The sequence below is a fragment of the Spinacia oleracea genome, chromosome 4, assembly GCF_020520425.1.
Source record: "Spinacia oleracea cultivar Varoflay chromosome 4, BTI_SOV_V1, whole genome shotgun sequence".
NCBI classification, from domain to species: domain Eukaryota; kingdom Viridiplantae; phylum Streptophyta; class Magnoliopsida; order Caryophyllales; family Amaranthaceae; genus Spinacia; species Spinacia oleracea.
In genome coordinates this window covers 97,208,866-97,223,736 of record NC_079490.1, presented here as the reverse complement: position 1 = coordinate 97,223,736, position 14,871 = coordinate 97,208,866, and the positions used below count along the sequence as shown (strand labels likewise).

Sequence of the window (14,871 nt, the reverse complement as noted above, 5' to 3'; positions counted from 1 at the left end):
GCAGCTAGGGAGGGCACGCAACAAAGAGTATGCATCTAAATTATGCTATATGATTATGTGTAAATAATATGTTGTCCTGGGTTAATGGTTGTTTCCGCATGATCTATGTAATGTCATATGTATCATAACCTATAATTAAAGTGGCCTATCAGTTTGTTTACACAAGGTACGTACATACCTGTGTGCTTGAAGGTGTGTGCTATTATGGAAACCATGTTGAACGTGTCTATGAACTTGGTTATGTTGAAATTTATATGTTTAATGTTGTTGGACAAACATGTTGAACATGGTTTTTTTAGGAGAACTATAACATGTTAGCATGGATGTTTGATGCAACTATGTCGGTTGGGAACATTATATTATTTTATATACATTGGTTTAGATCGATTGATCGTTGTTCCTTTTTTGCATTTCACTACTTTATGAGGGCCGAGGACCTTGTTTAGTAAGTTGAAACTTTATACCCATAAAAAGGGGTTAATCATTGTTAAAGGAAAGGTTGAATTAATTGGAATGAGTTCTTGATTGATAATTTTTTGATTGCTTACTTAATTCCAAGATAAAAACAATTGTGAATACTTGTTGATTTCGTGATTTATGTGATTGATGAGTCATAACGGAGTATTAATTGGTAAATCATGTAAAGTGAAACTGGATAGCAATAGCTTTAGACTGTGCACGTCTGAAGTGACGGATAAATAGGAGTTGGGGTTCATGGTGGTAGCCCATGGCCTTTTCTGGGACTGGATTGATCACCGTGTCCTATTTTATTCAAAAGTTCCTCGATATCGCAGGTCGAGGTTACGGAGTCGCGCCCGTACCTCGTCTTCCTTAGTAAAGACTTCTGGTTGGACAACTCGGTCCATTGACTATTTCAACTACAATAATATTAATGATATAAAGGTCTAGTCTAGTCAAATGTGGTTTTCAAGTTATTATGTTTGGGTCAACCTTTCTTATGTTTTATTAGTATCATGTTAGGATTGTTCCTTTAATAGAATCATGTTATGATTGTTTGTTTAATAGACTCATGTTAGGATTATTATTGATTTAGTATGTAGTATTCAGCTTTGCTGATTACGTGCTTTGTTTGTGTGTGTTGATCATGGCTATGCCTTATTGATCCTGTGATGACCCATTTTGGTGAGCAGTCTCTAAGGATCAATAAGCATTGTCCATCTGCAGGTTTGAAGATGATGCATCATTAGGAACGGGATTAGAGAGCTTGTATTTAGTTTTGATTTCCTAAGTTGACTTGGGTTTGTTTAATTGGACTTTAAACGTGTTGAACTAGCTACATTGATTTTATTTTGGTTAATTGGTTTGGGATTAACTCTGAAGTTGATTATTTATAAACCTAAAGTTATTTTTAAGCTTTCCGCTGCAAAATACTGAATAAGCCGTTACGTTTTCACACGGGCGATAATACTTTGATAATTCTCTATAGTTATATTTATTAAAAAGGTTATTCTAGAAAAGGGAGAATTGTCGGGATGTTACAATTGAGCATATCAAAAGGTCGTTGTCTTCTTCTCTCTTCCTCCCTCTGTTTCTCTCTATGACCGGGGTGGAAAGACTTGACACAGAATCGAAGAAGATGAATCCATTAAAGATTTGGAGGAAGATGTAAACGAGAGATTCAGGGAGGGAGGAAGAAGAATGCCACCTAGGGTTTGAGAGAGAATTGTGAAATAGACGGAGAGTTCGATAGGTTGTTTGAGAAGACGGCTTGTCATTTTAGATCTGAATAGGGATTGCAACACACGAAGTGCATGAGTTGCAACTAAGTGGCATTTCGCAACGTGTAGAGACATAGTGCAAGTTGCGAATAAGTTTTTTATTCTATTTTTCTCTTTTTTGCAGCGTTCTCTGGTATAAAAACGCTAATAATAACTCATTAATGTCTGACCCGCGTTGACCAAAGACATTTTGCAACGTCTATTCATTAGTTGAGTTGATGTGTTGCAAATGAAGTTTTTTTCTACTACTGATTCAATAACAGATTATATGAACAATTTATATGGTGATGAAAGCAATAAAATAGAATGCACGTTACAATATAGTTTTGGTTATATTGCGGTTTTCGGGAACACTTACCACTTGTCTTTGCTTGATTTCCTTTTATGCTTAGAACTTTCCAACAATTGAGTGAACGATCTGGATCTTTGTGTGATTCCTCCAGAATTTCCCCTTAGACTCCCTTAGTTTAGGCTAGGAAATTGGCTATAACTTGTGCTACGAATGGGCAATTCAGGTGTTTATACGGACATAGGTTCGATACCAGGAATTGATTCGGGCGAGGCTATTACAAACGTCGGGACGTGTTTAAAGCTTCGGTCAATACTCAAGCTTAAGGTTAGGAATTGATTGGAAATTGGTACCAATTTCTGGAAATTCTAGGCTTGTATTTATAGTGAAACTGGTCGGGTAAAGATAGACGTTTAAAGAGTTAGAAGTCCACAGAAACTGAGATGCCCACGCTAGAAATTTCTAGCGTGAATAGTGCTAGTCCGGCAACGCCAGTTGCGTTGGAATCCGCGTCGATAATAGAATATTCTGGGACCTTGTCATTTATTGTGATTGGGTGTGAACCGAAATGCAACGCCAGAAAAGAGTGGCGATGGGGTGCAGCGCTAGAAATAAGTGGCGCATGGGTGCCACGCGCTAGAAATTTCTAGAGCTGGTAATTCTATCCACTTGTTTTTCTAGATTCTTCCGGTTTATTCCAGACTCTATCTCTTTTCTACGATTTTATCTCTTCTAAAAGATTAGTTGCAATGCAACTCTTATCTTTTCTAAATGACTAACTGTAGTGCAATATGATCTCTTAAATATCTATCTTATACGTTTACTATATTTGGTACTCCCTCCGTCCCAAAATTATCTTCCTGCTTTCCTAAACGAGCGTCCCAAAATTATCTTCCTGTTTCTAATTTTGGTTACTGAGGTCCCCACTTTCTCATGTACTATATTAATTAAAATTGAATTGAAAACCCCACCCATGTATTATATTCCACTTTTCCCATGTACTATATTCTCTTTTACATGTACTTTATTCCACTTTTCCATATAACTCAATCGGCATTTGTACTTTATTCCACTTTTTCATGTATTATATTTCACTTTTCTTAAAATTCGTGTTTTTGGTCAAACAGGAAGATAATTATGGGACGGAGGGAGTAGTTGTTTGGAATTACAATTACTATAAATAGCAGTTACTATAACTAAAATACGAATTCAAGAATCGCTTCAGTCAGTCGTAGGATGCTCTTCGCTTACATGGGAAAGCATTGACAAGTAGTTTCTGGTTTTATCATTGAACTTACCGCTTGTGTCCAGGGGTCAAATGTAGGTGTCTACACTTGCGTTTTTTGTAAATCAATCGGGACACGCCTAATTGTATACCAAGCTGAGGAACATAATTAATTCATTCATAGACAAGATAACTTTCAAAGTTGCTATTAAATCAAAATTCATGGAGAGCGTGAATCTTACACATGACTTCCCAATATTCAATTGTTGTCACATAACTTTCTCTAACCCAGGAGTGATATTCATTATATTGGTGCAAGCTTCGGGCGTCGCCTTAAAAATAACATAGCATCATTCGGTAAAAACGGATGGTTAATCCAAGGAGATCTCCTCGTAACCCTAATCCCTTAAAATTGTCTTATATGCTCCCCCAAAGACAACATTCGCGACAAAATATCCATACAAAACAAAAAAAAAGGTATGGAGAGAGCGGGTCACCTTGTCTTAAACCACACTTTAGTTTAAACGTCTACATAATTGTTCACCAAAGCCTTATAAGACAACGTTGAAATACATTGCAAGATCAAGCAAATCTAGTGACAAGAGAAACCATAAGCATCAACAAGGACCTTAAGAAGGAAAGTCCAGTTCACTTTATCATACACTTTTGACATATCGAGCTTAATAGCTGCTAGATTGTGTGGGTATTCCGTCGCGAATGTTATACTCTATCTATAATATTTTTCTTTGGAAGGGAATGAATAGTGTAATTTAAACTAGCAACGTTACAACATGATTTGAACAGAGAAGAAAAATGAAGGCTCTACGCACTTGAGATAGGAAACATCATCCAGTACCATAGTGGCAACTAGAAGAATTCCAGGAAAATAAAAAAGTGGAAAATTAGACGAGGCTGGGGGGGGGGGGGGGGGAGAAAATGAAGAATAAAAATAATCTCTCTTTTAAAATTTGTTTACAACACAGGTACGAAACTTATGAAGCAAAAAAAATTGACTACAAAATTCCAAAGTTCTAGCTATAACTGCAATATCCTTGCCAACAATGGCAATTATCTATCCTATTATTGTACAGAGCTGGACTAGTCAAAGGTAAAAGGAAACTAACAAAAGCTATAGAACCGGCAATGAAAGCCAAACTTACTACTACCCCTGAAGAAATCAAGAAATACATCCAGTTAGGTTCTATTTGAGATAGAAGCTTTGACAAACTCTTGTAATATGTTATTGAAGCATATCCTATGATCAATCATACAACTATCCACTCGAGTGAAAATAATTCAGAATGTGTGTACCTTTTCTTCTATTATATAAAGCAGGCAATCCCATGTAATTGCAGACTATATGTGCAACTAATGGAGCAACAAGATGCCCTGCCAAAAAGAGCCAAGGAAAGTTAAACACCATCAAGGAAACATCAACTTTGGTAAAAAATAACCATGTGTATATAATTACCCCAGCTTTCAGAAAACACACATTTAAATATGCAAAACCGTGAAGAAACCAAAGGCACTTCAACATAGTATTTCAAGATACCTACCTAGGCAAGAATAGCAACTGTATATAGGTACGTCATGACTTTCTGTTCGATATAGCATTAGTCATTAGATACTGATTTCACAATACAGGGTCACATTACCGGAAGAAGAAATGGACATGGACATTGTAGAAAATCAAATAGACATTCAAATTCTTTCCTCTCGTAAAGTGGAGCCTAGCTATCCAACAGAAAAAAGTACTAAGGAAAAGCTAAGATTATATGCAAGTATTATAACAAACTTTGGAAAAATATGAAGATAGTAGATGAACTTAATTTGAAGAAATGTAAGAAATTTGGAGAGAGAAAATAGGGGAGACTTTGAGAGTGAAGAGGAAGCGGAGTTGAAGTTTATGTATGGTTTCTTTCATGTTCTGAAAAAACATACAACATGTTCTGATAAACATACAACATTGTTCTAAAACACCTATAACATGTTCTAACTTGTATAAGAAATATCTGTTTATATACAACTTTGCATCAATGAACGCAACTAATCTAGTGAGCAGATCCCTCCTAATTCAATGGCCTAATTCATTACGGAGTATTATATAAGTAATGTCCTCACATAGAGAGGTGTTTTCACCGGTTCCCTCCCCTAGATTAGCTATATATGTATACACCCATATTTCCTCCATTCTCTTTTAATTGCAACGTTTTGACTTTATCACTATTCATACACTCTCCTATGACCGGCATATGTGATTTATACATAAACTAAAACATGGTTATGTAGGATCTTGTTAGATTCATCTCGATTTGTATTTTCACAATATCAACTTTTTATATTAAAGTCCTTAAAGATGTGCATTGGCAAGCGTGAAAGTCCAAATGTTGCAATTAAAAGAGAAGCAAGAAGTATACATGTAACTATCATATCTCTCTACCTCTGTCATAAGAAAGATTTCTCATAACTTTTGGTTAAAAACAGTGACTTAACAAAAAGTAAGGCAACTGAAAGGCACACTAGATTTCTTCATGAAAACACGAACCAGCCATGACATACCTGTTCTAATGAAGAGAAATGAAGCATAAGAGCCAAAAATCATTGTATATGCAAGCTGGGTACCTGAAATCCAGTAACAAACAGACAAAAGTTAATTCAAGTACACATAGGTAGCAAGTTACCAAATGCAAAATAGACAAAGACTAAGACAACACTGTTGTATGGTTCCAAGCCAGTCAATAGTGATTACATACTAAGATTCTTAGTATAAATACTTCCTCCGTTTCTTATAAGATGACACAATGAGATTTTTGATACTATTCATACAAGCTCATCTGACTTCTTTTTGTGATTTATATTTAAGAAAAAACAGAGTCATGTGGGGTCTTATCAGATTCGTATTAATGAGTTTCTTTTCAATATCAAACTTTTATTATTTTTTCTTATCCATAATTAAAAATATTAAAGTTTGAAATCGTGCATTGGCAAACGTGCCTAAAAAATTGTGTCATCCAAAAAAGAACGTAGGAAGTAGAAGATTATGGCATTAACTACTTCACTAAAGAACAATTCCTGACTAACATAGTGTAATTCACAGAGCCATATACAACACAGGTCAACGGAATCTAATTAAATAAAATAGAAAAAAATCATTTAAAACAACAAACAAATTATACAGTATATCAGTACAGTAGAGGACAAGGGGTCCTAACCCTCCTAGGTCTTCCAGAGAACATCAATGGATAGAAAACACTGTTCTAATCACACGACACGTCATCGTAGACAGACCCGTAAAAAATCACAAAGTAAAACCAAATAAAAAGTAGAATGATAAAAGAAAAAGTTACATGCCTGATCACAGATTCATAATGAAATGTCAATACAGCCAAAAGTATCTCTATCTAGTCTTAAAAAAATAAAATCCCTAGAAACATGTGAAAAGATAAGACATTTGGAGGAGTGTTCTTCTCGCAATAAGTATATCATGTTGAGACAGTAGGATTTTGTATGATAAAAGCACATACGATTTGAAATAGTGATGACCCTGTTCAGTAAAAGGCTTATTTTGGTATCATCAAGAAGTGACTCAAACGTATAATAACTTAATTTTGTTAAGGATGTTGTCAGCCTTCACCCTTCTGTCAACTTTTGGAAGCTTATTTAAAAAGCTCAGGGTAGATTCATGAGAATCATATTTGCATAGGGTATTTTAGGCGTATTTAGGTTGCATTTCTAAGCATTCGTCTCATTTTAATTGCATTTAGGATCAGATTTGCATAGGTTGTAGTTATTATGCTCTATTACGCTTCGTTTGTTTTTCTTAATATTTTAGGTGATTTCATAGTCATTTGAATGCTTCCGGGTATTAGAGTTGTTCCAACAACTATCGGACTGTTCGTGTCGAAAACGGAGACCTAGGTTCGAAACAAAATGAATTTGCGTTGATTATATATAGCGGTGATCAAGTCCAAGTTTGGTGATCGTGTGTTGCATCATCAAGCAAGCATCGTCTCACTCTGCGCCCAAGGCCGCGCCTGCATTCCGCACCCGTGGAATTAGTGGAGCACGACCATGGAATAAAAACTCGGCCGAGCCCAAGTTAACTCGGTTTTTGAGTTTGGCGATCCGATACTTAGCGAGTTATCTCGCCTTGTTCAAATAAGGCGAGATTTCGCCCGATTCGCCTTCCATACAAAAATCGCCCGAGTCAACCGTTCTCGTTCTAAAATCGCCCGAGTTAATGGTCGGAGGAATAGCAAAGGTTGCGATGATGATATTTTTCTTCCATTTTCGATGGTTGTTACTTGTTAGTGACTTAGTGGTCGGAGGAATATCAAAGGTTGCTGGAAAACAGAGCATTTCAATGTCGAAGGTTGAAGATGAACAACTGAAGAAGGACACTCGATCTAGAAGAATTGGTGGGGGAGGAGAGAGAAAACGTTGGTAATGGGCGTACCTACTGCCTAGTGGTGATATAAATAATCTTATTGAGTAAATGACTAGTCAAAATTCAAAAGTAGATTTTTTTTAATTAAAAAGAATTGGTGGAATGGTGGGCCAAGGAGTATATATTTAATTTTTAACTCTGGACAACATATGACATTAGCTTGCATGCATCTTAACTCTTTACAGCCGGCAGTGAGTCAAAACTCAATTGTTTGGCTGCAACTTGCAAGCATCATATCCGAAGGAGGCTCCCCAACCGAAAGGGTTGGGGGTTCATAGCTCTCCAATCTTGGTCGCTTGCTCTCAATGTGAGGAGCTTCCGTGTGTACCCAATCTTGAGGGTACCGAGTCACTAAGAAAAGTGACTCTTGGTTTGATCTTGAGCCAAGAATCCCATGTGTTTGTGACTATAGGTCACTGGGATTGCTCCATAAGCAAGTTAAGTGACTTGTTTACCAATTATCTCCTTCCACACTTTCCATCATCAGATTGGTCCCGTTTGTCTGTGATAATCTTGTCCCGATGTTCCATTACCAACCTCGTGAAGAAGCAAAAGCAAAGGACATGTGAAGTTTCGTTTTATAGGTTGCAAGTTCAAGTTGCAACAATGAGTTCGTCCATTTACCAAGGCCTCTCCAAAATGATCCTTATTGCAATTGTTAGCTGCCTTCTAATCAAGCAGCTTGTAAGAGCATGTATTGCTCAAGTTAGTAACTGTTTGTTATTTATTTTTCAATGTTGTATGATCATTGCTATAGCCCATAATCTAACCAAAAAGTTAGAAAAAGGGAATAGCTTTGTTTAATTGATTATTTTTCTATGCTGTCAGAAAAGAAAAGAAAAAAAAAAACTTGCAAGCATGCCGTATAACCTTTTAACCATTTAAATTTTATGTTTGTTGAAGAAAATCACTTATCCAGAATTAAATTTTATGTTGTGGAAGAAAAGATTATGAATTTCAAGTACAAATATTATTTAATATAATATTTCTTTATTAATACTCCCTCCGTCCCAGATTAGTTGTTACACTTACCTTTACACAAAGTTTTAGGTGATAAGTGGTTGTTTGATTATCAATTGTTATTTTATTGAAAAAGTAGATGTGATAGAACTTAATGGAGGTATTTTTTTAATTGAATGAGAGGGTGTGGGGACAAAAAAAAATTGCTAGGAAGAGATAATAATTGTGGGGTCATTCCTAATTTAGAAGTGTAACAACTAATCTGGGACAGACGAAAAAAGAAAGTGTAACAACTAATTATTACCTACAAAAATCATAAATCAAATTCCTACCGCGACAACCGCAACCCTGCCCGCGACCAACGCATCACTACCGTTACCGTTTCCGCGACCGAGTTTTCAATTTATAAGCCTGCGGGTTTTTGCTCTTCTGTTTGGTCATTGCTTCTGTCTTCCCGTAGGATTTTCCGCGCCCCACAAAGCACCCGCGGCCCACACCCGCGGGATTTTCCGCCTAGCAAGTGTGTTTGTATGTTTCCTATGCATGTGCACCCACATATACATTATGTGATGTTCAGGTTTGCTTGGTAGTCATCGTGTCCATGCTCCGCCATCGTTTCTTAACCAATAGGATTCTAAGTTGGGATTTATTATTCTATTTTTCTCTATTTACTTTAGAATTAGGGAGCTTAAATATTAGATATAAAATAATTTCCTAGTGGTGCTTTTATTTCCTAGAATTAAAATTACGCTTAGTTTTCCTTTTCTCTCTTCCCCTTTCATGAACCCTAATTTTCTTCATGCTCCATTAATGTAATTTTTTGAGGTATTATTGGTTTCTCTCTTTATTTATTTCTTTTAATTATTATTATTATTATTATTATTATTATTATTATTATTGTTGATGGTTTGATTATTCATCTATATTTCTAGTTAATAAGGTCTATATTGTTAATCTTTGCATTCTGATCAATTGTTTGATTAAATCATGCTAATAGGGACTACAATCGAAAGATCGACCTTTAGAGGCTTACCTACAACTAGCAATTATGTTTATGTTAGCGATTGTACTGCATATGTTGAATTGAGAGTGTTAAGATCCGACCGTAGGAATAACTCGTGCACTATATACTTTGACTACTTGAATTGTTGATGAAGTTTTGATTGATTAACTATAAACATGGTAAACCATTGCCCTAGATCTTTTCATTTGTTTTCCTATTTATTTTAGTTTAAATCTTTAATCCTTAATTTCGTGACATTTTTAGTTTCACCATACTTTGAAAGCTAGATTTAAATAGTCACTCTCGACCCTACTATATACCCGCCACCGGAATTCCTAGACGCTCCACCACCCTCAACGAGATAAAATTATGAGTCGCCCCCGAATCTATCATCACGGTGACTTCGCTCTGGTTAATTTTTTTCAGCCAGCCTCATCGTTTTCAAGTGGGTAAGGTCGACGACCGAGTAAAGCGACACCTCGGGTGTCGCCGCCAACCCTTACCCATTTTCCCGACCTTCTGGCGTTTCATCTTTCTCTTCGCTCTCGCCGGCGCCGCTGTCAACTAAGAGAACACTCAGCTCCTTCCGTTTACGCACATGGTTAGCTTCCCACTTCCCGTCACACTGGAAACATAGTTCCTTCGCTCTTTTCTCTTGAAGCTCACTCTATGTCAGTGTTTAAAAAAGCGCGCTTAAAGCTCGCTTAAGCGCTGAAGCTCGAAGCTCTAGGGCAAAGGGCTTAATTAGGTCTGAGTGAAGCGTTTGTGAAAAAGCGCACCGAAGCGCACTTAAGCGCATGAAGCGCAAAAAGCGTATGAAGCGCGCTTTTTTGAGCTTCATTGAAATTCTTCTTTAAAAAAAATTCACGTTAAAAGCTTTTTTTATATGTTGTTATTGTCTATTGGACCACGTCCTATTAATCATTAACAACAGAAAGTGGGCCAAGAGTCCAAAAGAAAAGAAAAAAGAAGCAAAAAAGAAGATGACATATCCTTTTGAAAATAGCATAGTATATTTGTTTTCTATTGGATATTACATGATAAACACTATGTTATATACTTTATTTTGCTAAAACAAGGAGCAAATAGGGAAGAAAATATGTTGTTTATGTGTTTTTGTGGTTACTTTAGTAAGATATATATCCATAATGGTAAAGAAAACTTGAATTCTTAAAAAGTGCGCTTTACTTCGATGAAGCTCGCGCATTGCGCTTGCGCTTTACGCTTAAGCTCTAGGACTCATATCGCATTAGTGCGCTTTGCGCTTTTTAAAACACTGCTCTATGTTAACCTCCCAACTCCCGATCTGAAAGAGTTGGTGTATAGTGATGCCACCGACGATTGTGTCGAGCCTACCCCAGAGACAGTGGATTTGGCTTGTTGAATATTTGACTCAGTTGTCGAAATCGGTCCACCAGAAGCGGTCATGTTAGTCCCGAATTTGCTAGCCCAACTTGCAAATCCAGTTTTCTCTTCGACCCAATCCTTATCTTCAACTCGTACTGCAAGATCCATGGCCTGCTTGAGATTATAAGGTTGCAAAACTTGGATCTCCTTCCTCATTTCGTCCTTCAGCCCATTCATGAAGTGACCCATCAGGAGAGTTTCTGGTACATCCTCCAACGGCGTCGCCCTCTCTATAAACTTACGATGGTACTCTTCCACCGTGGTGGCTTGGGTGGTGGCCAACCATTGTTGGTGTAGCGTTCCAACCTTCGCCGACCTAAGCTCTTTTCAACATTATCTCCTTCAAGCCTCGCCACCCCTCTATCTGCCGACGACGGTTCTCCCATTGAAATAAATGGAGACCATTGCCCTCCATTGCCACCACGGCCGAATCCATCTGCTCCTCCGCATCTAGCTTGTGAAAATTGAAATACCTCTCCACCCTTAAGATCCAACCATCCGGGTCGTCGCCCTCATAAACCGGCATGTCAAGCTTACGGAACCGCCAATTTCTACCACAGTTGCCACCTCCTCTGGGAGTTCGGTCCCCCTCATCCTTCCTCTCACGGTGTCTGTTATTCCGGTTCTCCCCCACTCTCCCGTTATCCGCTATCAACGTCCTAATCTCATCAGGAAAGCGATTGACTCTGCCCTCAGGTTGCTCAGCTCTTTCTTGAGCCTTTCTCGCCTCCTCTTCTGCGGCAGCCTTGAGGTGGTCGGAAAGAGATCGTTGCAGGGTGATCATCGCCTCCCTAACTGCATTGGAGACGATGCTCTCTAAGGTGATCTACAACTCTCGATCTCTCTCCTCATCCACGGCTCCAGGTTGCGTTGTTGGCACGTGGAACAATCTGGTAATCCTTCAACCCTTCAACTGTTAAACCAACACACACACCTGCACAAAATCACAGTCACAGCAAAGCAAAGCAGAGTAACAATGGTGTTTGCTCACTCAAAGGAAGGTTTATTTATTTCATGAAAATAGTAACAATAGCTAATTGAGAATTCGAGAGCTCACAATCTCACATAAGGTGCAATAACTACTCAGGATACAATGACATACCCTTCCCACAACATTCCCCCTCCCTTTATACATTGATCCCCAAGAAGATATTCTGCCTAATTTGTCTTTTTGCGCCTGTTGTATGTGAGCATGCCACGTGGCTCCTTCTGTCCGTTGGGTCCATCACCTTCTGTTATGGTACGAGTCACTGGTGGGATGGTGGACTTGTTACAGATTGAAGAAAGATCATCGACAATATATTATGTTCTTCCCCTTGGTTATAACTTGGTCGATTATTCGGGTTTCATGATTTGATAGAGTTGCATTTTTTGCATTATCATGCCGACACATATAGTTAATCTTTGCTCCCCAAGTTGGACCACACTCTCACTTTTTCCCAAATTATATCCTATCCTTTCTTTTTAGCTAACCCATTACAAGCTTATTATAAAGACCTCTTGATCGGCATGTTTGTTTTGTGATTCAGTGAAAATTGTTTCTTGCTATTGGCATCATACCCCATGTTGCATCATATATTTAAATTATACAAGGTATACGGCGACGACTAGCTTGATTGAGAACGGTTTGTGGCTAAGCTCTGCTGTTTCAATCGTGGATCATGATGCTTTGTGGTTCTATTTGTATCCGAGCTAAATTTTTGTCTGAAAAACTCTGTTTGATTGTTTGCTCGAGAGTTTTAGTGTTGCTTGGGGACAAGCAACAATCTAACTTAGGAGAAATTTCATGAATCATATTTGTATAGGGTATTTTAGACGTATATAGGTTGCATTTCAAAGCATTCGTCTCATTTTAGTTGCATTTAGGATCATATTGCATAGGTTGTAGTTATTATGCTTTATTATGCTCCGTTTGGGTTTTTCTTAATATTTTAAGTGATTTCAATGCCATTTGAATGCTTCCGGAGTATTAGAGTTGTTACAACAACTATCGGATTGTTCGTGTCGAAAACGAAGACCTTGGTCGGAAATAAAATGAATTTGCGTTGATTATATATAGTGCTGATCGAGTCGAAGTTGGGTGATCGTGTTGCATCATCAAGCAAGCATCGTCTCACTTCGTGCCCAAAGTTGCGCTTGCTGCCCGCGCCCAAGGTCGCACCTGCTTCCCGCACCCGCGGAATTAGTCGAGCACAACCTGCGCCCCATCCCGCGCCCAGCCCGCACATGCAGGTTTTCTCTCTGCAGTTTGGTCGTTGCTTCTGTCTGCCAACGGGAATTCTCGCACCCCAACCTGCACCAGCGGGATTCGAAGCCTAGCAAGTGTGTGTGCATGTTGCCTATGCATGTGCAGCCACGTATACATTAGGTGATATTCGGGTTTGCTCAGTAGTCATCGTCTCCGTGCTCCGTCATCGCTTCTTAGCCAATAGAATTCTATCTTAGGATTTATTATTCTATTTTCTCTATTTCCTTTATTTTATTTACTTTAGAATTAGGGAGTATAAATGTTAGATATAAAATAATTTCCCTGACATGCTTTTATTTCCTAGAATTAAAATTACGCTTAGTTTTCCTTTTCTCTCTTTCCCTTTCATGAACTCTAATTTCCATCATACTCCATTAATGTAATTCTTTGAGGCGTTATTGATTTATCTCTTTATTTTATTTATTGCTTTTAATTATGTTTTCTTTCTTAGAATTAAATTTCATAATTCATTTCAGGATTGAGTAGTTTGTTTTCTAGGGTTTGGGAATCCATGTTTATATTATGTATCTTTATTATTATTATGGTTGATGGTTTGATTGTTGATTGTTATTTCTAGTTAATAAGGTTTATATTGTTAATCCTTTGCAATATGATCAATTGTTTGATTAAATCAAGCTAATAGGGTCTAGAACAATGTTACACGGAACGTGGGACGGAGGGAACGAGGAACGAGGAACACGGAACGTTGGCTTAGAGTTCCCGGAACGATGAGTTCCTTTTTTTATTTTTTGGGATGATTTTATTTTATTTTTTGGATGATTTTATTTGTTGATGTACTACTGTACTACTAAATACAGAAGGGTTTGGTAGTTTAATAAATCTAATAAAAATGTATAGTATAGTTCAATAATTGAAGAGGGAGGAGAAAGAACTAGTTTAATATTAATTTTAAAAACAAAAACTAAAAGAAACATCACATGGCTTCTAGAAAGACCGTACTTTTTTTTTATTAAACTGCCCAACACTCCAACAGTCCGTCCAACACCCTAAACAAGTTGAAAAAAGTGGTTTGAAAAGTTGAAAAAAGTAAAGAAACCATGAGACATCTCTTTTTCCTATGTTTTCTCTCTCCTCCTCCTCCTTCTCTCTCGAGTCTCTCCATTAATGCACTTTTCATCAGCAACCAAAAGACCTTCCATCTTCGTAGATGTTGTTCATCCTTCCAGCGAACAGCAATCACCGAACCGGATCGTCGAACAGCGGCGACCAGGAACGATCGACTCCGGGTCGCGAAGCAGGGCATTGTTCCTTGTTCCGGGTAACATGAAAGATCGACTTTTAGAGGCTTACCTACAACTAGCAATTCTGATTATGTTAGCGATCGTATTGCATATGTTGAATTGAGATTGTTGAGACCTCACCGTAGGAATAACTCGTGCTCTATATACTTTGACTACTTCAATTGTTGATGATGTTTTGATTGATTTTGAACTATAAACATGGTGAACCATTGCCCTAGATCTTTTCATTTGTTTTCCTATTTATGTTAGTTTAAACCTTTAATCCTAAATTTTGCGACATTGTTAGTTTCG

General features: G+C 37.6%; 1 protein-coding gene across 1 annotated transcript in view; it reads right to left on the bottom strand.

The window, feature by feature from the left end:
- Positions 1–4,190: 4,190 nt before the first annotated feature.
- LOC110788513 (CAAX prenyl protease 2) overlaps positions 4,191–14,871 on the bottom strand; it is a 30,636-nt gene continuing 19,955 nt past the window's right edge. Inside the window, exons 6-8 of the mRNA XM_021993154.2 lie at positions 5,813–5,875; positions 4,565–4,642; positions 4,191–4,421 (exon numbers count right to left, since the gene is read on the bottom strand). Of these exons, the coding sequence (XP_021848846.1) occupies positions 4,285–4,421; positions 4,565–4,642; positions 5,813–5,875 (278 nt within the window). The 3' untranslated portion in view covers positions 4,191–4,284. The remainder of the gene's footprint in view (positions 4,422–4,564; positions 4,643–5,812; positions 5,876–14,871) is intronic.